The sequence below is a fragment of the Protopterus annectens genome, chromosome 11.part0, assembly GCF_019279795.1.
Source record: "Protopterus annectens isolate FY-2018-M chromosome 11.part0, PAN1.0, whole genome shotgun sequence".
Taxonomy (NCBI): Eukaryota; Metazoa; Chordata; order Ceratodontiformes; family Protopteridae; genus Protopterus; species Protopterus annectens.
Window position 1 is genome coordinate 487,980,386 of NC_056745.1, and position 25,398 is coordinate 488,005,783.

Consider the following 25,398-nt stretch of genomic DNA (forward strand, 5'->3'; position numbering starts at 1 on the left):
GAACATTTTGAGACAGTTTCAAGTCTTTTTAGGATATAAAATTACTGAAATAAAACAAAATACTATAGCTTTAAATTATGTGCCCACATATAAATTGGTTCAACAATACAGATGCTTATGGGGACATGATAAAATTAATATTTAGAAGTATGGATTAAAGAAAGGCTTCTGTAATGGCAGCTACGAATTTATGGTAAGAGACTAAACAAAAGATAGCACACAAACTGCTAGATATGGATACTAAGATATAAGTAGTGAAAATGTTTTAATGTTTTAGCCCCTTTAGTATTATATACAGGAGAGAAGGGCCACAGTGGTTAGCGTTGTCACCTCACAGCAAGAGGTTCTTTCATTTGATTCTCTGCTGGAGTGCCTTCTGTGTGTAGTCTGCATGTCCTCCCTGAGGTCGAGCGAGTTTTAATGACATGCAGGTAGGTGCGTGGTGTGTGCACCTTCTGTAAAGGTTGGGCATTGGGCTGGCAACTTGACACCGTAAAACTCTACTGCCAATCAATCTCTGGACCAGTGATCTGCTGTGGCAAACCCTAACTGGGAAAAGCCGAAAGACAAGTGTTATATACAAGAGAGACTTATTTTTACCAACCAGAGGAGAAGTTGTAGACAATAATAAAGAGCTGAAGGAATTTATCTGGGCGAGAAAGAAGGCAAGAGTTAAGTAGGATAAACTGATTCTTCCAATAGAACCTCATTTGAAAGGATATTTTAGATTTACACAGTTAGGGCTCATATACATAACACAAGCAGAAGGTTATAATTCAACGTGGAAAGAGATAATGATGAAGAGGTGGGGTTGCAGTTTAAGATATAAATAATGGGGTTTTGGATGCAGATCCTTAAGGAGAACAATACAAAATATTCATAAAGTAGCTGAAAGTATTCTAAGAACTTAGACAACACAGGAATGGAGAAAGGAGATGTTGTCAGTAGGGATGACTGCATGTAGGAGTACATTAAATATGGAAGAGGGGGCTGGAATATACTGGAGAAAAATGGCAAAGGAATCAAAGTGTTGAAAGCAAATATCTGGGGAAGGAAAGGTAATAGAGTGGGATGAGGTCATTAAGATGCTTGGACTGCAGGTTAGAGATGGCCTTCCCTACCAGGGATTCATATCAGGGTATAGGCAAAGAGAAAGGGTAGTGGAATTCTAAGGGAAAGGCCAGCTTTGGTAGAATTTTTAGCTGAATCTAAAACGCAGTTAAAATAGATCATTAGTAGAGCATATAAAATATTGCAAGATAACTATACAAATCCATCAGAGGAGTTTAAAAATGATTGGAAAGAGAGACTGGAAATGCAATTAACAAGGGAATGATAGGAAGACATATGTATGGCTCTGAGTATGCAATGAAGTCCAGAAGAATTAGGATTTTTGCTTGGAAGTATTTACATAGGTAATTTTATAGTCAAAGCAGACTTTAAAGAATTTTTCCTCAAGTTGAAAGAGATGTTGGATGTGTGATAGGGAAGAAAGAGGAAACTGGGAACATATTGTTAGGAGTGTAATGAGTTGGCAGATTTAAAAAAAACAACAGTGTTCTCTGTCAGAAATACTGGGTGACAAATGGCTGTAACTAAGGAAATTATTTTTTAAAGGTAGGACAGAGGTCCTGAATTGCCTAGATATAGTAAGGCCTTGTTAAGCTTGATTATGTTGGCTGCCAAAACAGCAGTTAGTAGAAATTGGAACTCAGAGTCTAAACCAACTGTATTTGAAGTACTGAACATTGTAAAAGAGATAGAAGAACTAGAAGAGGGATCTTTAGAAAAGGGAAGGTGCAATTACTATAAATAAATGGAATTTGTGGGAACAATACATGCAAAATAATGTCCAGGAGGAGGAGGAGGGGTGAGGTTTAAGGGAAGGCAGGAAATTAGCATTTTTTGTAATATTAGACTGAAAGACAGTTGTTATAAAGAAAGAAAATATGTAATGTATAATGCGTGCAAATGAAAAAAAAGAAGTAAATATGTTTTTTTCCTTGTAATATATGTGTGCCTGTGTCTTAAGTGATAATTTAATAAAGGGGTTTAAAAAAGAGGACTTTACAGCAGAATCCAGAACTCTACCCAGATAAGCAGTGCAGGATAGTGAACTGGCAATGCAAATACATATATGTGTTCTCTATGTCCTCCTTGAGGGGATTGAATTAACTGGTCTACATGGTGGAATTTCAACAAATGCATCTGATAAAATGCACCAAGTAATGATCCAGCTGTACAGAACTTTTAAAGAGAAGCTGTTGTCTCATTCAGAAACAGTGCTTGCAAAAGTGTTTATAACATTAGTGAAGGATCTTCCTTGGTCTCATGTTCTGGCATTGCATTTTGCTGGCATTTTGGTTCTGCTTTGCAAATTTTGCTAAGAACATCAACGTGACTTTTATGAATGCCCTATGTCTAGGACCAGCCTTTACCCAGGACAGAGATCTTATTTCTAGGACCAGCCTTACTCAGGATAGAGGTCAAGGCATATATGAAAACAAGGAAAAAGTGGGTAAGACTCTTATAGCTGTTTGACTGGAGTACCATCCTCTCCAATGGATAGTCCTCAAGGTACAGCATAGCCTTCCCCAAATGTAGATTAGGTTTAAGCAATAGCCATAAAGACAGCAATATAGAAAGAACCCAAGCAGTCTGGGTAACTTCCACAGATATCATAAGTCCCACAGCAAGGACTCATAGCAGTTTTTGGGCATATTTGATCTGCCTATAGGTTGTCAGCAGCAGCCTTGATTTATTTCCTGTTGTAACTGTTTTCCCTCTCGAGGCAGTCAGGAATAAACTGTCCCTTCATCTTTTAACTTGGAATTCCATAACTAAGAATAGGTGAGTGTGAGGAATTACAGCCAGGGGTTACAAGGTTTATTTTTATTTTACTTTATTTTGAATTTGTTAACCATTGTAGAGCACTGACCCCAAAAGACCCATTTCAGTTTCAGCCCAGGGAAAAAACAATAGATGCATGACATTGTATACAGAGTGAATGTCAAAATGCAATATATGCATCTACTGGATTCCTATTACAAGACTGAAGATGCATTATTTTGAATGCATCTTGGTCGAACTGAAAAGACTGAAAAGGCAAAATATCGAAGTGACTTTTAAGCAAATTCTTTTCCTGGGAAAGAATTCACTTGGCATCTTCGGTACTTTGCTGTTTTCAGCACTGTAGTGCGATCTTGGAGTTGGTATATTTAAGTGAGGGGGGTGTGGGTGGCGAAGCCCCCCACTTAATGTAATGTTTAAAATGTTTTCTTTTTTCTTTTTTTTTTGTTGGAACAGTGATTTTTTTTCCCTTGGAAAAAAATCACTGTTCTGACAGTTTGACATTGTAAGCTTTCGCTTACATAGGGTCGATTAATCACCGTTCGCTTTTTTAAGCATTCGATGATGTAATATAGACCCCATCTATTATAAGTAAAGTAAATATCATAATTGGCTTGAGGGTATAAAGGCAAAAAATAAATGACATTGTATATAGAATGACTGAAAAAGCACAATATGTGCATGCATCATATAGAGACTGGCATCAGAAATAGCATGCTGAAGGAATCACAATCAAAAATAAAGTTAGAACAAGGTAAGTAAACAGAAGAAATGAATAAAGAGGTTAAGTTATATGACCAGAGAGATAGAGATAGGCTCACTGTTCCATTCCCTTTTGGATATACCAACCCATCAGAAGAAAGTGGCAAAGGCAGAGTTGTTACCAAACCAGACAGGATCTGGATATTAGGCCATTTTTATAGCCAAAAAAGTAAAAGGGCTTCAGGCCAATTTTATTTTTTATTAAAGTGGTATATTTCAGCATGAAAATCCTTTTTTGCCCAGAAGGAAACTGGATGTGCTTGATGGATCTCCATAGCACCTACCTCCACATCAAGATGGCAATGGTATCAGGTTTTTTGCATTTCAGAATCTGAACCACCAAGCTTCTGTTCCAGATTACAGTAGACTCCCTTTTATCCAGTTTCCCTTTAACCAGACTCCTCTTTAACCGGCCATATTTTCATCAAGATTTTTGGCAGGGAAATAAAATGTCCCCATATATGCTTGACTGGCTCCTTGCTGCCTCTTCTGTTGCGGATGAGGAAATTTCTGATCAATTTCCTCCATTCTCTGGGAATAATTTTAAATCTGTCCAGGGCCCATCTACAACCTGCACAGCTTCTCACATTTATAGGCTGCAGTTTGTACATAAAATAATACAGAACAGAACTCTCCATTGACAGAGTACAGTTCCTTTGGCCAGAGATCCTTCTGTTTTTCTATTTTCCACTGCCACAGTTTGCCTCTATCTCAAGGTGCTGAGTAGCACAGCAGTGACCATACCCATGTAACTTCATGCAAAATAGCACATGAGAATTGTCCAGTAAACTGCATAGATCCAATGATCTCAAAACATGCATAATCTGGAGAATCAGATCTGAGTTTCTCAGACTGCATGTGCCATTTAGCATTGCGGATGCATAACACAATAGTAATATGTTTCATGTTTCCCATTCCTGGCAGCTGTTATCACTTATGCATCTTCTTTGGAGTATTTCCATGGGTAGGCAATTTAAAATGTCTGGAAGTCACTGACACTATCCTTCCATATCATTGTACTATAAATGACAGCGGTTCTAATAACCCTTCAGTGATTTCAAGACTCTCTTCCTGTGTGACTTCTCAACATATGGCTGGAAAACAGGGCAGTTCACACAACTTCTGACCTTTAAAGAAGTATGGTACATCAATAAAAAAGGGGGAATGGGATCCAACCCCCAAACTGGGAAGTTGGGAAACTGTGAGAATAGATGATGTGTCCAGTAACTACTTCCTAGTTTCTTATCATATCCATGGGGAGACCAGTTCACTGGTAGACTCAGTAGATGCCTACTTCTGCTCCAACAAGCGGTCTCTTAGCAACTCAATAACACAAAAAATGTTTTCAAAAATGGGGAAAACCTTTTTGTAACCTGTTTGCCTTCTGTTAATAGTCATCATATATACGGATTATTTCTTCCTCATTCCATCACTGGAAAACACCTATGAGATGCTCTAGCCTACAAATGGCCACCTAATCTCTTTTCTCCTTTTCTCCCTATCTCCCCTGATGATGAGATTCATCTAGAAAAAATTCTAAATTTTTATTTACTGGGATAAGTTCAGGGCTATTTACTTGTTTGGTATGCAAATGACCTAATTATTGACTCATTTCTATGAATCCCTCTGATATGCAAACATGTAATGCCCCTTATCTGTGTATCAGCTACCTCCTATCTATAATGCCTAAAGCATATTATACTTTTGCAATTGGGAATTATGTTTGTAAAAAGAGCTCTGCACTTACGTAGTCATCCTGAAAGTCCATAATTTGTAAAACCACATAGCTCTGCTTTTCACAGATTACCACAATGAAGATGCAAAACCCAGACAATAAATATGGTTTTATATGTTGCAGTGTTGCAGTGTATAAGGTGCAAACCATTGATAAAAATTATGTTTTCATAATCAAACAAGTCTTATAACTGACTGGTAGCAGGAATATAACCTACATTCGAAAATAAGGTGATGCACATTTTACCATATAATTATTCCAGTTAAGGGAAGCTTTCTATAGAACTCCTGGCAATTTCCTTTAAAATATATTTAGAACAATAATTATGTCCTACTTTATAGTAACAGCCAATGCCATAAAAATCCTTCAAAGCTGTTTGCATATATCTATATCTACAAATATATCTATCAAATCATGGCAGTTCATAACACTTTTCTAATCACTATATAAGTATAATGAGAACGTAGTTCCTTAGAACAATATGACTTAACAGCAAACAAACTTGACTGTGAGAATATTAAGTTTGGTCACTACTCTGTGGATGTAATATGCTAGAACAGCGATGGCCTAGCTGTTTGATTGGAACAGTCATGTGGGTAAAGAAACCCGTCAGGCAATTTTATCCCAACCGGGAAACATGTAAATACTTCTCCCTTTCCCTTCTCAGTCTGTTCATCGCGGTCATCTTATATCTGCGAACATGGAGGGACTTAAGTGGTACACATCAGTAATGTGTGACAGTTGTGATAACTTTTTCAGTTTTACAATTGTTTCCTGTGCACTAGTGAGCATTTCATGTCTGCTGGTCCTATTTCCATATTGCGTATCTTTCCTGGTTGCCGTCATTTCCATAATACATGTTTCTTCTCACATCATGAAGCAAAGTGAACCAAACTATGCAGCTTACCATACTTTTGATCTGATATCACTTAAGCCAGCTGTTAGCTCTCTCAGTACCCAGTGATTTCCCTGTGATTCCTACTCTATAGAGCTGTTTTACTTTTAACAAAATCCAAACAGTTCACACCTTCTTCAACTTCCAAGCACAGGCCAGTCTCAAATTTTACTTTTGACCTCTATCCTGCAGTGAAACTAATTGCTGCTCAATATATTCTACTCATCCATACATCTCAACTGCCATGGCTCAGACTACACTGGTATTTTTTTATTTTCGTAACAGCATGGTGTGGTGTCATATGGTACCAGTGTCGTAGCTGGCAAGCATCTACTTTATTCATTTCCAGTTGTTTATTGTATCTTATTTAGAGGCAAGATAAATGTCTTAATTTATGCATAATACCTTCCAAAATAGTTTCAGCCCCTGTCATATTAACTTATATCACCTGTTCACTCTCACTGAAACATCCAGTTTGGGCTGTAACCAAGTTTTCAATTTCACTTTCCATTTCTAAGTTCATCTCTCCTTTATTTTTAACCAGATCCATTGCCAACATGATATGCACAGCAGCTTTGTATTCTAATACAACAAAATGTGTCATGAAACAAAAAACACTTGTAATTTAATAATAATACTAAATTATATCTGAACAACTGAAGCAACTAGAGGAGATATGCAACCATATTGGACACATGAAGAACCCCTTTTTCTTGAGTTCTATGAGATCACTGCTGACCCATCCTTTCAGTCGATCATATAAAAACATTTGCTCCCTGTGGCATGCTGCTTGGCTTCTTCTCCTCCAGTAGTTGTTAGTATTTATTTTATTTTTTATTTATTTGCAGTTGGTTTACCAGGATAGTCCATTGGGCCAAAAAGAACCCGTTTTCAATGGAGTCCTGGGGAGAAAAGCTCCAGAAAAATATAGATTACAGTAGGTATTATACATGCTTAAACATTATAAACTTTCTAGTAGACAAGTGTAAGTACAATGTACAATGATTACAATTAATTTATACAGTGTTAAAACTAAAAAGGATTATACATAAAATCAAATTTCTAAAGTAAAATTCTACTAAAGTTATTTCATAAAGAGAAATTCTCCATGTGAGAGGAAAAGTGTAAAGAATTCTTACACGTTCTATGGTTATAGTAGGAATGGAAGAGGTATGTATAATGAGGGGGAGAAATCAACGGTGTAAGCAGGACTAGGAGGAAAAGGGGATGTTCAATATAGTTAAGTAGGGTGGGAGCAAGAGCATTCCCACTGGGAAAGTAGATGTGAATGAAGAGATTTTTTGAACATGAAATGGTTAGAGATAGTACGGATAGATGGAGGTAGAGAGTTCCAGAGACATGCTAAGCTATGTGAAAGAAGATGTTTGCCTGGGGGACGGGTTGGTTTATACACTTCTAGTAGATTTTGGTTGTTGGACCTTAAAATTCTATGAGGTATGTGCATTTTGAAGACAGAAGAGAGGGAGGGACAGAGGGAGGGTTTGAAAATTAGTTTATGTGCAAGGGATAGTTGTGTGTAGGTAAGATTATTGGGTAGTTCTAGCCACTTTAGTTGTTGGAGAGAGGAGCAGTGGTGGGAGGAAGACTTTTGGTTGGTAGCAAACTTGGCGATTTTATTGTAGCAGGAGGAAATATGTGTTTTCAGGGAGATTTGTAGGTTAGTTAGTAGTGGAGCTCCATAGAGAAGGGAGGGAATAAGAAAGGAAGTAGAGAGAGTGATTTTAGTAGCAGTTGTAAGGTAGAGCTTTTGTCGATAGAGCATCCCTAGTTTTTGATGGGTTTTTTTTATGTTCAGTTGTAGATGGGAGTTGAATTTTAGTTGGTTATCGATTTGGACTCCAAGTAGTTTGGTCTCTGTCACTAGTTCTAGTGGAATGTTATTCTCACTAGTAATAAAGAAGTTGTTTGTATTGAGAGAGTTGAGTTTAGTAGGGGTGAATATCATTAATTTGGTTTTAGAGGTGTTGAGTGCTAGGTGATTTGTTCTCATCCATTTTTCAATGGTTGAAAAGGCATCTTGAGTTAGGTTTCTGAGAGTAGGGATAGTTGAGGCAGCGCAGATAATGGTTGAATCATCAGCATATTGGATGGTATTGGAGTGAGGGATATCTTTGTGGAAGTCATTTATAAATATATTGAAGAGGAGGGGACCTAATTGGGGTGTTAAGAAATGAGGAGGTTGCCTTTTTCCATTTTACTGCTTGATATCTATTAGTTAAGTAGCTAGAGAACCAGTTCAAAGTAGAGGGAGATAGGTTAAGTTTGGAGAGTTTGGTTAGAAGCAGACTATGTGATATAGTGTCAAAGGCCTTAGAGAGGTCAAGTAGAAGGGTAGAGACAGTAAGGCCAGAGTCCCTGGCTTTGTTTACAGTTTCAAGGAAGGAGAGGAGTGCTGTCATAGTGCTGTGATTTGGTCTGAATCCATGTTGTGTAGGAGAAAGTAGGTTATTATCTATGAGATATGGTAAGAGTTGTAGTTGGATGCACTTTTCCAGGAGTTTAGAGATGGGAGATAGGATAGCTATGGGGCGGAAGTTTGAAACATTGTTGTTATTGCCACCTTTATGTAAAGGTATGATGAAGGCCTTTTTCCAGATTTGGGGAACTATGTTTTCTTGAATTGATCGGTTGATTAGTATGCTAATGGGGTAGGCAATTGCTTCAGACGCTGAGCTGAGAAAGTAAGAAGGAATGTCATCAGGAGCATTGGTGCAAGGTTTTAGTTTCTGAAGGAGTTTTTGTATGGTGGATGTGGGTATAGGTTTGAGAGAAAATGGGTGTGAGTGTGCAGAGAGGGAGTTAGGGGTTGAAAAGGAGGGTGAAGGGAGAGTAGGAGAGCAGGTGGATATTTGAGGGGGTGGAGAAGATGGGGAGGGAGTGAGAGTAGGAGATGAGGTGGATGGTAAAGAGTTAGTAGATATGACTGTGGCATTGGATATAGTGTTGGTTTGAGTGTAGTAGGGGTAGGATGGAGGTGAGTTTGAGTGTGTGTTGTTGGAGAAGGAGGAGGTTAATTTAGAAATAGATTCAATGAAGAAGGAATTGAATTGAGTAGCTAAGTCTATATCAGTGGCATTAGGGTCAGGGGTTGGGGTGACTGTTTTACTGGGATGAAGTAGAGTGGAGATACTTTTCCAGAATTTTTGAGGATTTGTTTTGTTGTTGTTTTGCAGTAAGGAGAAGTAATTTTGACGGTCAGAGATGATAAGTTTTTTTACTCTGTTTCTAAGAGTTTTATATTCATTATGGATGAGGGGGGTCTTATTTTTCTGGTATTTTGCCCAGACTTTGTCTCTTTTCTGCATGGTAGCTAGTGTGTGTTTGGTGAGCCATTGGGCAGTCTTAGTTTTTATTCTTTTTGTTCTTAGAGGAGCATGGACGTCTAGTAGTTTTAAGAATGTGGTGTTGAAGTGAGCGACAGCAGTATCTAAAGGTAGTGTTTTTAGACAATTCCAGTTTATTGTTTTTAGAGAGTTAGTAAAGGTTGATGGATTAAAATTTTTATGATTACGTGTTGTAATATAGTTATGGGTATGGTGTTGGATTAAGGGGAGTCGGTGAGTGAAGATAGGTATGTGGTCACCAAGGGGGTCGGGAAGAGTTCCACTGTCTGAGAAATAGTGGGGATGAGAGACTAAGATCCAGTCCAGGATACTGCCAGTGGAGAGATGTTTTGATGGGTGTGTGATGGAGGTGATTAGTTGTGAGAATCTATGTAGGTTGATGTTAAGTGGGTTTGTGGGAGACTGAATGGAAATCCAGTTAATATTCATATCACCTAAGATTATAGTCTCGTTACTAATGTTGTTGGTAAGCCAGGAGAGGATGTCTTCCAGTGTGGATACATTATCTCCTGGGGGGATGTAGAGTGAAACTATACATATGTGTTTGTGTTTGTTAACTTGAAGTAGTGTTATGAGTAGTTCTGCATTTTTAAATTGGGGAGTGGGTTTGTTGTAGGGGGTAACTGACAGGGAGGTTGAGTAGAGAAGAGCTACACCTCCCCCTTTTTTATGGGGCCTGTCTCTTCTGATGATAGAATAGTTTGGTGGGAGTATTTCTGAGTCTTTTATATGGGGCTTTAACCATGTTTCTGAGATGGATAGGATGTCTGGTTTATGATGTGTTAGCCAAGCGTGGAGGTTTGGGACTTTGTTCACTATACTCTGAGAGTTTAAGGCAGTGAGTATTATAGATTTGTCCTTAATTGTTGAGGAGGGGGGCCCTGGGTTCGGATGGATATCACCTGATAATAGATTGCTAATGGGAGATAGGGTTAGGTTGGAGAAGTAGTAAGACAGTTTAGAGAAAAGGTCAGGTTGTATTCTGCTTTTGTAGGATTTAAAAACTGTTATATGTAAAGGGTATTTCTGAGTAGTTATAAGTTTAAATGGAAAAAGTACAAGGTTATTTAAGGGGCATAGATGGGGACAAATTGGGATGTTTGAGTGAGGTAGTATGGGGATAAAATGGTTAGTTACATGGTAGGATTGGGAATGGTTGGAAGAAGTAGGCTGTGTAAGGTGGTAGAGGTGGGTTAAGGTAAAGAGTAGAGTCAATGAGATGGGGAAGAATGTGGGTTGTAGAGGCATGTTGGAAAGGAGGTAACTTTAGTTGTTAAGTAGTTGGTGAATTATGTTTGGAGATGGTAAAACAAAATGTAAGGATTTTTGGAGATTGGGTAGAGGAGAAGTGTGAGAGTTGTAAAAGTGCAGTGGGGGATGTGTTATGGGGCTGGAAGTTGAGGTGGGAAAAAGTTATTTGAGGCTAGGTGGTGTATGTAAGGGAAGTAAGTAAAAAAGTGTTAGTAGTTGAAGGAGTTTGTGTACTGGAGAATTATAGAATAGATGGACTAAGATTGGTGGTGTCTAATAGAGGTGAATGAGGTAGAGCAGGTGGGAAGGGTAACGGGTGTGTCTAGAGTAGTGGAGGGTGATTGGATTATGATCTGAGGGGGTGTGGTTAATGTATGGATAAAGCTAGAGCTGCTGGGGGTGGGTGGGATATGGGGGCAGGGTAGGGGAGCGGAGTGAGCCCGCAGGGCGAACGGAGCGGGAAGAACTAAAGGAGTCAGAAGAGGATCAGAAACCTATCAGTAAGTGTTAAATAGCAGAAGGTAAGTAGTGGGGACTTAGAATTAGTGGGTTGGAATGGGCTGGAATGTAATAATAGTGAGGGAGAAAAGGAAAGTAGTAATAAATAGTGTTAGAATGTCGCAGAGAGAGAGAAAGAAAAGTTGGAGTTTACAGCGAAAGTTGGAGTAAATGAGTAGCAGTAGGTATTAGTGTGTGGAGGGTGCCATCTAGTGGGCAACTGCAGAATTGCACTATGGTACACCTGGGCCAACCCAGGTCGGGGTTACACTGAAGGGAGGAGGGAGCAAGTCAGGGAACTAAGTGAGGGGGAAGAATGGGATAAGAAGAAAGGGGAGTTTGGCTGCTGGCTATCCTGGCAGAGAGCAGATAAAGCACCTAGCAGGGTATACAGACTATATTAATGCAAGGACTGGCAGCAAGTACATCTATATTAATGCAAGGTCTGGCAGCAGTTACACATACTTTCTTAGATTCTGGGAGAAGCTTCGTGAAGGCAGCAGGGTATGCTGAAGTTGTTTAAGCAATTTGCTGGGAGTGAAGATTATTACTTTAGGTGTGGTGTCCACCAGGCTGTAATCACAAGGGGTAAGCCAGGATGAGAAAGCTGATTTCCATTTTTAATCTTTTGACTTTGATCGAGATCTGGAATATCGCCATTTAGAACTCTTTGGGGACTTGCGACGATCTGGTGATGCAGAATACCGATGTTTAGAACTTTTGAGGGACTTGCATTTTTCTGGTGAATCAGAATATCGATGTTTGGAAGTTGCAGGAGACTTAGACCGTTCTGGAGACTCGGAATGTCTATGCTTAGAACTGTTTGGGGACTTGGACATTTCTTGTAGTCCTGCTGTTTCTGGTAGAGAAGTCAGTATCATCTGTTCTTCAGAAAAACCTAACTCAAGGGATGACTGTAAGGCTTTATAGTCCTTTTCTGCAACTCACCCTGCAGTTCCAGAAAATCTTGTAGACATTTTCAAACCTGGTACACATTACTCATCAAGTGCTTTCACTGAGGCCAAAATACAACTTTAATAGCTTTTTTGGGGTACCTTTTTGGTGAGACCTCTGGTGCGAAATGCGCTACTTCCGTGGGACTTGTACTTTTAGAAAAGTTTATGCAGGCTGCTTCTGAACCTGCAAATACTGCAGACTTGCTTGAAAGACTGCCTTCTTAGTAGCAATTACGCCAGATAGGAGGATTTTGAACTTCATGTTCTCTCTTTCTCTAGTGAATATTTGATTTTGTTTTTTATAAAAATATAGTTTTGCTTTGGACTGAACCTACCTTTATGCCTTAAGATGCAACTGACAAAATTTAAATCAGCGCATTAATTTGCCTGCATTATTCCCATTTTATTTTGATCCTGAATAATATTTTCTATGCTACTAGGATGTTCATAGACATTGGAGGTATTATATAAATAGTACAAATGCAGAGATGCCCAGCTTTTTGCATTGTGTTGTTTTAAGTATGATAAACCATCATATCAAGCCAATAAAGGCTCATTCTAGTTGAGCATTACCTCCCAGTGTGGCCTTTTTTCACAAGTGCAGCCATTGGTAACATTTGTGTAGTTTCTACATGCTGCCGGATTCAAGAAGCTAAAATGTCCATGCAGGAGCAGTATAGCTGCTCCTCCACAGAATATGACCACCGAGTGATCCAGGATCCAGTGATCCAGTATTGACGTGCATGAGCGAGCTGACACTGTTCCTGCACGGAAACCTGTGCGGGATTCTAATTACTTCATTTGCTGGTGAAAACCATGCAAATGAGGTAAAATAGTGATCCAGGAAGCAGGTAGGTAGCCGTGCAGGAAAAGTGTAAGCTGCAGAAATGTTTTCGGCTACTAGCCGAATACATTTCTGCAAAAATGAAAACGGAGCCATGACAGCTCCAATAAAAGCATGGACCCTAACCTGTAGGCATGCCAATGGCCAAATATATGGCTATTGGCATGTTAAACTGTTTAAATTTTTAAAAATAAAAGTTTATTATTTTTCGGCCGATTACGGCCGTTTAAGCATAGGGAAGCACCATGCAAACGAGATGGTGGGAAAAATAAAAAAATGAATATAAAAAGTCTATTTCAGGGGAAAGCTGCATTTTGCCATTCTAGTCAATGGCAAGCAGAATCAAAACAATGGCAGGGAACAGTGGCTGGTAAGGGGGAAGGCTCTTGTGTAGTGAATTAACTATTTAGTAAGGCAGTGGGGTATGTTAATGAGGGGACTTATACTGAATCACAAAATTCTTCAAAGTGTCATACTGCACCTAACCATGTAGGTGCTCTAACACCACCCGGTAGACAGGAGGTGCAACTAACATGAAAAGGGGGTGTGTCGTGTTTGCTGTAAGCACATTGGAGCTCCATTGGCCGGGTTTGTGCTTAGCTAAGCACAACTAAGTGAGGGGGTATGTCTGAAGCTGTATACACTTATTCCATGAATTGAGGAGCATGTTCGCACCCAGGGGAGTGCCATTTCTTGCTGTTTACACTAGCTAAATGGGTCTGGGTGGTGTGCTGGGGCTTAAACAGGAAGGATATAGGAAAAGAAAAAGGAAATAGCAGAACAAGGGAAGTGCAGTACAAACAGCAATATGGGATACTGCAACACACAATGGGCTTTTGAAAGCACTCAATAATACAGCTGGCAGGTGGCTACATAGCTGAAAATGGGAGGAGATGTAAAAAAAAAAATTAAAGGGCAACAGTACAATAAAGGAGAAATTAAGTAGAAATCACTAATATGGGACTCTGGCAACTTACAATGGGCCAGGCAAAGCACACAATAATACAGCTGGCAGGTGGCTGCATAGCTGAAAGTGGGAGGAGATGTAAGTAAAAATAATGAAAAAAAGGCCAACAGCAGAATAAAGGCAATCATGCACAAATTACCAGTAATGCCTCTAACACTCACAGTGGCCACATCAAAGCCATGAGTAATATAGTGGCAGCTGGAATGTATCATAGTCAGCCAATCATACAGGCAGCATCTGCAGCACAACAGTATAAAGTATGGAAACACCTTACAGTCTGTTTTTTCCCACAAACTCTGCACCATTAGTGTATACATGCGGGGGAATTTTAACTGGAAAAATGTTAGGGGCTGCCATTGCTTTGATCCATCAGTATGTGCTAGAGGCTGAGGGCAGAGAGGAGGATAATGCTGACAACTGCCACAGACCAAGGAGGAGGAGAAGAGTGTTCAGACTCAGGGAAACCTACCAGGGTCTACATGATCTGGAGATAGTAGAGCGCTACAAGGTAGACAGAGACATACTTCAGCAAATCACCAAGCTGTGCCGGCCTCAACTCAGAGCTTAACCCAACAGAGAGGAACCCATCCCAGTGGATACCAAGGTATGTGTAGCCTTAAGAATTCTAGCTACAGGTACTTTCCAAAGACCTACTGGGGACATGATGGGGATCTCACAGGCATCTGCATCCAGGGTACTCCAACAGTTCCTGGATGCCATGCTACCACATGCTGGTGAGCACATTTACTTCCCCAACACCTGTGAAGAGAGGACCAGCAATATGCATCTCTTCTACCATATAGCAAAATACCTGGAGGTACTGGGTGCCATAGACTGCATGCAGATCCACATCAAGGCACCACCTGATGAACAGGGTAGGGTCTACATAAAGCACAAGGGCTTCCCCTCCATCAACAGCCAGGTTGTGTGCAATGCCCAGGGCATTATCATGAATGTGTATGCTGACAGCCCTGAAAGCTATCATGGCTCCCACATCTGGCATTTGTCACACCTGTACCAGGCATTTGCCAGTGGGGGCATCCCATATGGCCATCTGGAGGGGGATGCTGGCTATGCACTGGAGACATGGATGATGAAACCCATCAGAAATGCACACACACCCACACAAGAATGCCATAATGAGGCACACACACAAGCTAGGATCATTATAGAGCATGTGTTTGGGATGCTCAAGTCACGTTTCTGCTGCCTTGACATATCTGGTGGAGCCTTGCAGTACTCTCCAGCCACATGTGCATATATGTTCATGGTATGTGCCATGCTACACAATGTGATCCTGTGGAAACATCTGCAGCAGGAACAGCCCAGGGAAGGGCCACACAGCCCACCACCATTGCCAAGGTCCCCACAGGCACAGAGGGACTCACAGGAGGAGACCCCTGAACCTGCTCCCATAGGCAGATGGAGGCATGCCCAGTATGCTCAGGCCTTAGCAAAGAGGCAATGTATAGTACACACACTGACACTGTAAGGACCGACACCTCTCTCTGACTCACACACACACAGTAAAATGGATGATACACACATCACATTACCTGTAACCTACCATGTATAGGCAGTGTACTGTGTGCATCCAACATAGGCGGCCCTCAAGCACTGTCCTCATAACTGCTGTAAGCACAAGGTAAGTCAGTCTTCTTAACAATAAATGAATGGAATAGTATGTTCTGCTAGCATATCTTTGGTAATACTGCATGCATGCAAGGGAATGGGATGACCTACTGGGATAACAGCACACAACTGGCAGCTATATTGGTCACCAGGAAATGTCTGGCCAAAACTGGCCTCCACACACTATGCAGTAGTACCCAAGGTGGCAAATCCCACTTCAGTATAGGTGTGGGGACAACTAAATGGGGGGGTCATAGGTCACAGGCTTGGAGGTCAGGATGGTGGGGTCCCATAACCACCCCTCACACCCACACAGCAAGTCAGGTGTAGAAAACCACACAGAAATATCTGGTAAAGGCACACAAATGGTGACAATGTTGAATTAACCCCCTACAGACTCACACAATGATAGCACAGCAAGACATGCAGTTGCAGTAAGGCTATGAAGGGTAAGAAGTCTTTACTGATATACCTCCAGTCCCCCAGGACAGGGCACAGTAGTATGGTAAAGAGAACCAGAATGTAAAGCAAATACCAGCACAGTCTATGCAAATGTGTACAGTGGACAGGTGTGCCCCCCCATATACCCACACATATGCAGTAACATATATGTTTGCATGGAAATAGCAGCATAGCACACATTGGCAGGGCTGTACCATAACACATGAAAACATGTTGCCTATCCACAATATGCTGGAGTCAATGAGCTATGTGTATGTGTGGTTAATACTGTCTGGATCTGGCCAGCATGTTCTCCTGGCAGTCTTCTTGTACTGCCCTAGGTGCAGTGCTGCCTTTGACAGGGCCATGTGCAGATAACTGCACTGCCAACTGTTATGCATGTCAGTGACACCCACTGCTCTGCCACTGACATACCTAGAAGTCATAGTGCTATGTGGAATATGCTACACATATTACTGACATCTTGAAGGATGTGTAGCAGAGGTGCCAATGTTTTTGTGAATATAAGTGCTATGTGGTACTGTTGCCAGTGGTCATTCTCAATAATACTTTTTCTTATGTTTGCTTTTACAAATAATGGACATGCCTGCACAGCTGAATGCTCTCTGTACCCACACCCATAACTCCCAACCTCTGACAGCAAGATGTCTGAACAAGGGCAGAAAGAAAATTGGAACAAAGGCACAATGATAGGCATGTGTTGTAAATATTGCCCTTACATACTGAGAAAGTTGGTGGGGTGAGGGGTTGGCAGTAGTGGGAAATGTCTGAAGGTTATATATTTGGAAAGAGTAATGTCTGTATTATTTTGTAACATCACTTAGAGAGGTGGCAAAGGCTAAGGATAAGGCATATGGAGAGTTGTATAAAAGGATGGACACTAAGGAGGGAGAAAAGGACCTGTACTGATTGGCTAGACAGAGGGACTGAGCTAGGAAAGATGTGCAGTAGGTAAGGGTGATAAAGGATAATGAGGGAAACATACTCACAAGCAAGGAGAGTGTGTTGAACAGATGGAAAGAGCACTTTGAGGGGCTGATGAATGAAGAGAATGAGAGACAGAGAAAGTTGGATGAAGGGGGGATAGTGAATCAGGAAGTGCAATGGATTAGCAAGGAGGAAGTAAGGATAGCTTTGAAGAGCATGAAGAATGGAAAGGCTGTTGGTCCAGATGACATACCTGTAGAAGCTTGAAGGTGTTTAGGATAAATAGTAGTGGAATTTTTAACTAGATTGTTTACTGAAATCTTGGAAAGTAAGAGGATGCCTGAGGAGTGGAGAAACACTGTTTTGGTACCGATTTTTAAGAATAAGGATGATGTGCAGAGCTGTAGTAACTACAGAGGGATATAATTGATCAGTCACATCATGATTTTATGGGAAAGAGTAGTAGAAGCTAGGTTAAGAAGAGAGGTGATGATTAGTGATCAGCAGGATGGTTTCATGTCAGGAAAGAGCACTACAGATGCGGTGTTTGCTCTGAGAATGTTGATGGAGAAGTACAGAGAAGGTCAGAAGGAGTTGCATTGTGTCTTTGTGGACTTAGAGAAAGCATATGACAGGGTGCCTAGAGAGGAGTTGTGGTAATGTATGAGGAAGTCGGGAGTGGCAGAGAAGTATGTAAGAGTGGTACAGGATATGTACAAGGGTAGTATGACAGCAGTGAGATCTGCAGTGGGAGTGACAGATGCATTTAAGGTGTTGGTGGGATTTCATCAAGGATCAGCTCTGAGCCCTTTTTTATTTGAAGTGGTGATGGACAGGTTGGCAGATGAGATCAGGCAAGAGTCCTTGTGGACTATGATGTTTGCAGATGATATTGTGATATGTAGTGAGAGTAGGGAACAGGTTGAGGAGACCCTGGAGTGGTGAAGATATGTCTAGAGAGGAGAGGAATGAAGGTCATCAGGACTAAGACAGAATATATGTGTGTGACTGAGAGGGAGGATAGAGGAATGGTGAGGATGCAGGGAGTAGAGCTGGCGAAGGTGGATGAGTTTAAATACTTGGGATCAACAGTTCAGAGTAATGGTGAGTGTGGAAGAGAGGTGAAGAAGAGAGTACAGGCAGGGTGGAGTGGGTGGAGAAGAGTGTCAAGAGTGATTTGTGACAGATGAGTACCAGTAAGAGTGAAAGGGAAGGTCTACAAGAGGATAGTGAGACCAATTATTTTATATGGGTTGGAGACAGTGGCATTGACAAAAAAGGCAGGAGTTAGAGCTGGATTTGGCAGAGTTAAAGATGTTAAGATTTGCACTGGGTGTGACGAGGGTAGACAGTATTAGGAATAAGTATATTAGAGGGTCAGCCCAGGTTCGATGGTTTGGAGACAAAGCCAGAGAGGCGAGATTGCATTGGTTTGGACATGTGCTGAGGAGGGATGCTAGGTATATTGGGAAAAGGATGCTAAGGATGAAGCTGCCAGGTAACAGGAAAAGAGGAAGGCCCAAGATAAGATTTATGGATGTGGTGAGAGAGGACATGTAAGTGGTTGGTGTGACAGAGCAAGATGCAGAGGACAGGAAGAAATGGAAACATGTGATCCACCGTGGTGACCCCTAATGGGAACAGCTGAAAGAAGAAGACACTTCAATTATATGTAACTAACTTGCCATAAAAACAGGAGTTTACATAGAAAGGATGAAACTTCTAGCCAAACACCTGGACAACCTGCCAAAAAATGTACAGGTCCAAGGTATGCACACACAAGGATGTGACATCTCAGGTTAGAAAAATACAACACAAGCAGGAGATCCCCAGCCAGTATATCACCAGATTGCTGGACTGTTCACACAGATGTGTGTCATTATTACCCTGGCTGCAGCTGCACCTCACAAATGGCCTTGTTGGACAAGAATTTACATAGCTGCCCTCATAATGTTGGTCTATGCATCATACGACTACTATTCCTCTGGTAAAGCACTGTGATGATCTGAGGATGTCTGACACTAGGTAATGACACAATACATTGCAGTTTCAGACTACAGATATGTCCAAAAATGTCTGCTAAACAAAACAAGTACCCTGAGGAAAGTCCTGTGTACACCTGAAAGGTATGGCTGTAACACCCAAAACCCTGGACTGGAGTGCACTTATCTCTGGAATGGAGTCCCACCCTAAATATAGAAGGTCACACTGGGCATGCTCCTACACTTAGAGAATCACAGGACATGTTGGAACCCACATCAGAATATATGACTGTATTGTCTATGTATATCCATGCATACAGACAGCTATGTACACCTCAACTGTCCCCACACATACACATCAGACAGGATTACCCTCAGCTAGCTGTAGGTGGCCCATATGTGATATATCTGCATCTGTTGCATGAGATACACACACATATATATGGGCAACAGATAACATATGTCAAGCATACACACAGATGGATGTGGGGAACTGAGAGATAGAGAGTGATACAGAGAGACACAGAGGGACACAGACAGAATGAGTCAAATACACAGATACCCTGAATGGCATACAGTGATGTCCTGCTGTGGACAAAGGCATACCGGTTGTAAACAGTAGCACGTGCCAGCATAAAAAGTGAGCCCCATTGTGTAACAATATTGAGGTTGAGTTTATAATATCACATCACCTGCCTGTGTGTGTGTGTGTGTGTGTGTGTGTGTGTGTGTGTGTGTGTGTGTGTGTGTGTGTGTGTGTGTGTGTGTGTGTGTGTGTGTGTGTGTGTGTGTGTGTGCGCGCGCCTCCATAGGTCCTAGTATTATGAAACTCTTCCCACTCAGTGCACTTCACATTGCCCTACTTCACAAGATCTGCTGCTTTCATTCACCTTAGAAGTACCATTGGACACCGGTCACCCCTATAAGCTCTGTGGCATGTGTGATAACTGCATAACACTATAGTACCAATAACTAGATAGGTAGGGGTTCTAATCTCAATACTGGCAACTGTGTGTGTGTGTGTGTGTGTGTGTGTGTGTGTGTGTGTGTGTGTGTGTGTGTGTGTGTGTGTGTGTGATAGTTGTGTATGTAAATGTGAGGGTGTGTGTGTTTGTTTGTAGATGAAACAGTTTTAGGCCATTCCCACCCACAACACTTCCCATTGCCCCACTTTATTACTTCTGCTGATGTCATTCCCCTTATCATCACCTTTGGCCAGTTGTCAGCCCAGTAAGCTCTGTAGCATGTAAGATAATTGCATAATGCAATAGTACAAATCACTAACTAGCCAGGAGTTCTAATCTCAGAGCTGGCAAATGAGTGTGTGTGTATGTTTGTAAGAAGAAGTATTTTGATAAGTCACCTACCCACTGCCCTACATTGTCACTCCTCCTGATGTCATTCCCCTTATCAGCACCTTTGGCCAGTTGTCAGCACACTAAGCTCTGCAGTGTGTGTGATAAATGCGTAACACAATAGTACAAATCACTAACTAGACAGGGCTTCTAATCTCAGATCTCGCAAATGAGTGTGTGTGCATGTTTGTAAGAAGAAGTATTTTGATAAGTCACCTACCCACTGCCCTACATTGTCACTCCTCCTGATGTCATTCCCCTTATCAGCACCTTTGGCCAGTTGTCAGCTCAGTAAACTCTGTAGCGCATGCAATAACTATGTAACACTATGGTACAAATAACTTGATAAGCAGGGGTTCTACTCTCAGCTCTGGCAAATGTGTGTGTGTGTGTGTGTGTGTGTGTGTGTGTGTGTGTGTGTGTGTGTGTGTGTGTAAATGTGTATGTTTGTAGGAAGAAGTATTTTGATAAGTCCCCCATCCACTGGCCTACTTTATCAGTCATGCTGATGTCACTCCCCTTATAGGTTCATAGGTGTGTACTAGGCTAATGGCCTTGGAGCCGCCTAGCCCATAGAAGTGCCCTGCTATTGTGCCACCTGACATTAGTTCCCAGTGCCCCCATCAAGTAGAGTCACTGGTGTTATCCTTGGGGTGAACTTTCTATTACCCATTCACTCATCAAGATCTCTCTGGAACAGGGTCATCTAGGTGCTTGCTTGACATGTATGGGGAGTCTATTACAGGCATGTGCAGTCTCTGGGTGAGGAACCTGTCCCTCTAGCATGTTGTGTTGATTGTGGTAATGAAGTTGAGAGCTCTGCATTGTGTGCTGCAGAGTAATGGGGATGTCTTTAGATGTAGCATTTGTAAAAGAGCCGGGTCAGATATGGCTTTGCAAGTCAAGCAAAGATCACCTCTAAGTAGATGATATGAGACAGAGAATAGCTGGAGTCTTTTGAGCTTGTCTGTGTAGGACATGTGTTTAATGCCTAGGATCCTCATTGTGAGGTACTTCTGTGCCCCCTCCAGCTGTTGCAGGTGTCTAGTAAGGTACATGCCAAATGGGCCATTATACTTGATGATGGTCTAATGAGGGAAGAGTACACAGATATGATGACCTCCTTCTTCCTGGATGCAAAGCTCTTGATAAAGAGATGTGCCAAATAGAAGGATTTCCTGACCACAGTGCAATGTAGTGGTTAAAGAAGAGGTTGCTGTCAACCTGTGTCCCTCAATCTCTTATAATGCCTACAGTGTTCAGTGGGCTCCCATCTATGTGGTACCTTGTGGGAACAGAGATTTTACCAAAGGGGCTGATGATGCATTTTGTGTGTTAAGCTTCAGGTCATGGTTTCCACACCTGTCAGTGGTCTCACTGAGGCCTTTCTGTACAATGTCTGCATCACTTGTGGAGTTAATGATGGCTCCCAGCTTGCAGTTGTCTGTGAACTTGGTCAGCCAGAGTTCCTTAGTGTTGGCCTGGACTCCTGAGAAGTACATGCTGAACAGAAGAGTACCCAGGACTGATCCCTGTGGGACTCCACTCATGACTAATTGGCAGTCTGACTTGGAGCTCACTACTTTCACACTGTTTGTTCTATCTATGAGACAATTTGCAACCCCCCCCTAGTGATATAGAGGTTGATGCCTAGTTTGGTGGGTTCATCAATAATTCCTGACTGAGGAATGGTATGAAGAGCCTTGGCCAGATTGATGTAAGCTGTATGCAGTGCCTTACTGTTGTACACAGCCCTGGTGACTGACTCAAAGATGTCAACCAGGTTGAGCAGGCATGATCACCCTTTCATAAATCCAAACTGTATGGGGTCTAGAGTTAGGAGATTACCTATATGTTTGTCGATCAGGTCCCTGATGATGCGCTCCATAGCTATAGATGTCAGACTTGTCAGGCTACTGGACTGATACTTCCCAAGGTCTATATTTGCCACACCTTTATGGAGAGGGATGACTGTAGCAATGCGCCATTTGGGAGGGACAAAGCCTGAGGTGAGGCTGTGACTGAACAGGGCACACAGATGTGGTGCCAGGTATCATTGTAGTTAGAACACAGCCAGGGATAATTTGTGTTCCCATGGAAGCTGTATTCTTACTTGTGGACAATGCAGGTGTAACCTGGGCGGCAGGAATCCTGGGAGCCTTGCATTCTTCTGGCATTCTGATTGTTCCCCTGGGGAGGATGGGGTAAAGCTGGCACTGAATGTGTTGGCAAGAATGTTGGCAATATCAGTTGGTTCAGTATAGAAGGTAGCATTGTGCAGTAACTCAGAGCATGTCTGGGTATTGGCCTAGAGGTTCTTGATATTGCTAACAAAGGATGTGTGATTGTGGTCCATGTCTGCTGCAATTCTGCCATCATAGTTGGCTTTAAATGATTTCATGATGGATCTCAAGTTGTTGTTGAGGCTAATAAGGGAGTTTCACCACTCTTGGGACTCCACCTTTTTTTGAAACAGTTTCTTCCTTCTGTTGTACAGGTTATTAATGGCAGGAGACCACCAGATTGGCCTCCAGTGTTTGTAGGAGAGTGTCATGGTTCTGTTGGGTATGTCTAGTTCCATGCATTGATGTACATGTTTGTACAGTGCATTAGTGTATGATTTGGCAGTCATTGGCATGGGTGCTGTGAAGTTAGCCACCTCTGTTCTTATGAGTCCAAAGTCAGCTTTGGAGAAGTTTTTCAAGGTTGTTAGCTTTGCGGGGGTGTGTGGGTGAGATGTGGATTTCCATGGTGATTACTCAATGTTGAATCTGACTAAGTAGTGATTGACTAGTGTTGTCAAGCAATAGTCTCATATTTTAGTAATCAACACAGGTCAAGGATGTTGCTTCTTCTACTGGGTGTCAGAATGAGCTGGTTCTGGGCACTGGAACTGATGAATTACAGGAAGTGTCGGGCCAATGTATTGGTGCTTGAGTATCTTACCCAGTTGATGGAGGGGTAGTTGTACTCTCCTAGTATGGGTGTATTTGGTTGGACATTGATAGTTTCCAGGGTGTTGAGGAATGTGGATTGAGAGTCTAGGGCCATGGATGTGGACCTATAGCAGGCTATGACCTGGATTGCAGTATTACCCAATGTCAGTTGTACCTGAAGTATCTCAGATGCCATATGCTGTGATACTACTCTGGATGTGTGCACATCCATTATTAATATGGAAACACCACTGCCTTTGTAGCTGTGGTCCATATTTTGGGGCTGACAGGTGTGGAATGAATTATAGGCTGGTAGTGCAGGGGTGCTGTCTGCTGCTGTAAACCAGATCTCCATTACAGCACAAATGTCAATGTTCTCCATTTTGAGGAGTGCTTCGAGTGGCTACATCTCAAGATGTTGATGTCTATTGTTGAACAGCATGATCCTCTGATTGCATATATGTATAGCTGTTATAGTGGTAATTTGATTTGGAAGACCGCCTAAAAATGCACTATAGGGGTGGCAAGACTCTTAGCAAGTACATGGAAACCCAGTAGTGACAGATGCAGGCCATCCCTGGCAAGCCATTGCAGTCTGTCAGTAATGTCATCCCTAGCAGACAGATACTGGATCCCATGAGAGTGGCACCAGACACTTAAGCCAATTGTTGAAGTCAATTGTTTGTTGTTTGTACTGTGGTATCATTCTGGGTGACAATAGTATACTGCTCAGAGCTACTGTTGTACTTGCCTGGCCCACATAATCTGAAAGCTCCACCATGTCTCTTTTCATATAGCCATGGAGGTGCATCTCAGGTCATTCACACACACATGGACAATGACAGAGTGATACTTGTAGTTGTTGTGGAGTGATCTGACTGGGTGTGTTATGTGTTGGATTCTGGCACCTAATAGACAGTTGACTGTTACCTCCTCCATGTTCAACCTAGTGAGTGGGACATCTGTATGCCTCACTATTGATTCGCCTATGATTACTGTATCAGGCAAGGTGGTTGGCCTTTGGGGCTTAGGTTGAGGGGCACACTGTGTAGGTGAGATATGTGTCCTGTGGTTTGTGCTGTGTTGTGGTGGTTGAGTGGGTATCTGTCTTGGTGGTCTCTGCTGTTTGGGTAAATGTCTATTGAGTGCCTCTGTGAGGATGGGTGTGTGATTATTGTTTGTATGTCAGAGCTGTGATAGTGGGTGTTCTGGAGGGCTATGTATTCCATGTGGTGTGGTGCAGTTGTTGACCCTTCTCCTCTTGACCAGCTAGTCCAGACTTCGCTGGAGAGTGCATATCTTCCAATTAGGTGATATATTGGTATCTCTCACAAGTCTGAGTGTTGGGAGTTTAGAGGAGAGGGTTGCCTGTGTACATGAGGCAGTTGCAACAGTGCCTCAGAATGCCCAAGTGCACCAGGTTAATGGGCAAAAGCACAGAGAACTGCACTTTAATCATGCCAGGAGAGATGGTCATAACTATTAAGTACTAAAGCTAATTCCATGAGGAAAGACTACTGCTGATGGCTCCCAGGTGTGCTAGAATAATTGATAAAAAAACTGTTGAAGTGCAAAGCTATTAGGCTATTTGAAGTTCAGGAGAGAAGGAACTAGCAAGATCTAAGGGAAAAACTAAAGGCAGACTGTCTGGCACCTGCAACAGTTTACCTCAGCTGTGCAATTATCAGCACCTTTGACCAACTGTCAGCCTGGTAAGATCTGTAGTGCATGCGATAACTGTGTAACACTACAGTAGAAATTACTAGATAGGCAGAGGTTCTAATCTCAATACTGGCATATGTGTGTCTTTGTGTGGGAATCATATACTGTGTGCCATTTTGAGCTGTGTACCCCCCTGTAAACTTCCCATCACCCTACTTTAGTAGGCCTGCTGATGTCATTCACCTTAGAAGTACTTTGGGACTAGGTGAAATTATGTAAGCTTCGTGGTGCTTCTGATAACTGCATAACACTGTAGTAG

The 25,398-nt window shown here is 41.8% G+C and overlaps 1 protein-coding gene across 1 annotated transcript in view; it reads left to right on the top strand.

The window, feature by feature from the left end:
• The window catches only part of LOC122814959, a 196,302-nt gene that overhangs the window by 26,432 nt on the left and 144,472 nt on the right, over window positions 1-25,398 (top strand). Inside the window, exon 3 of the mRNA XM_044087216.1 lies at window positions 12,000-12,272. Within this exon, the coding sequence (XP_043943151.1) occupies window positions 12,000-12,272 (273 nt within the window). The remainder of the gene's footprint in view (window positions 1-11,999; window positions 12,273-25,398) is intronic.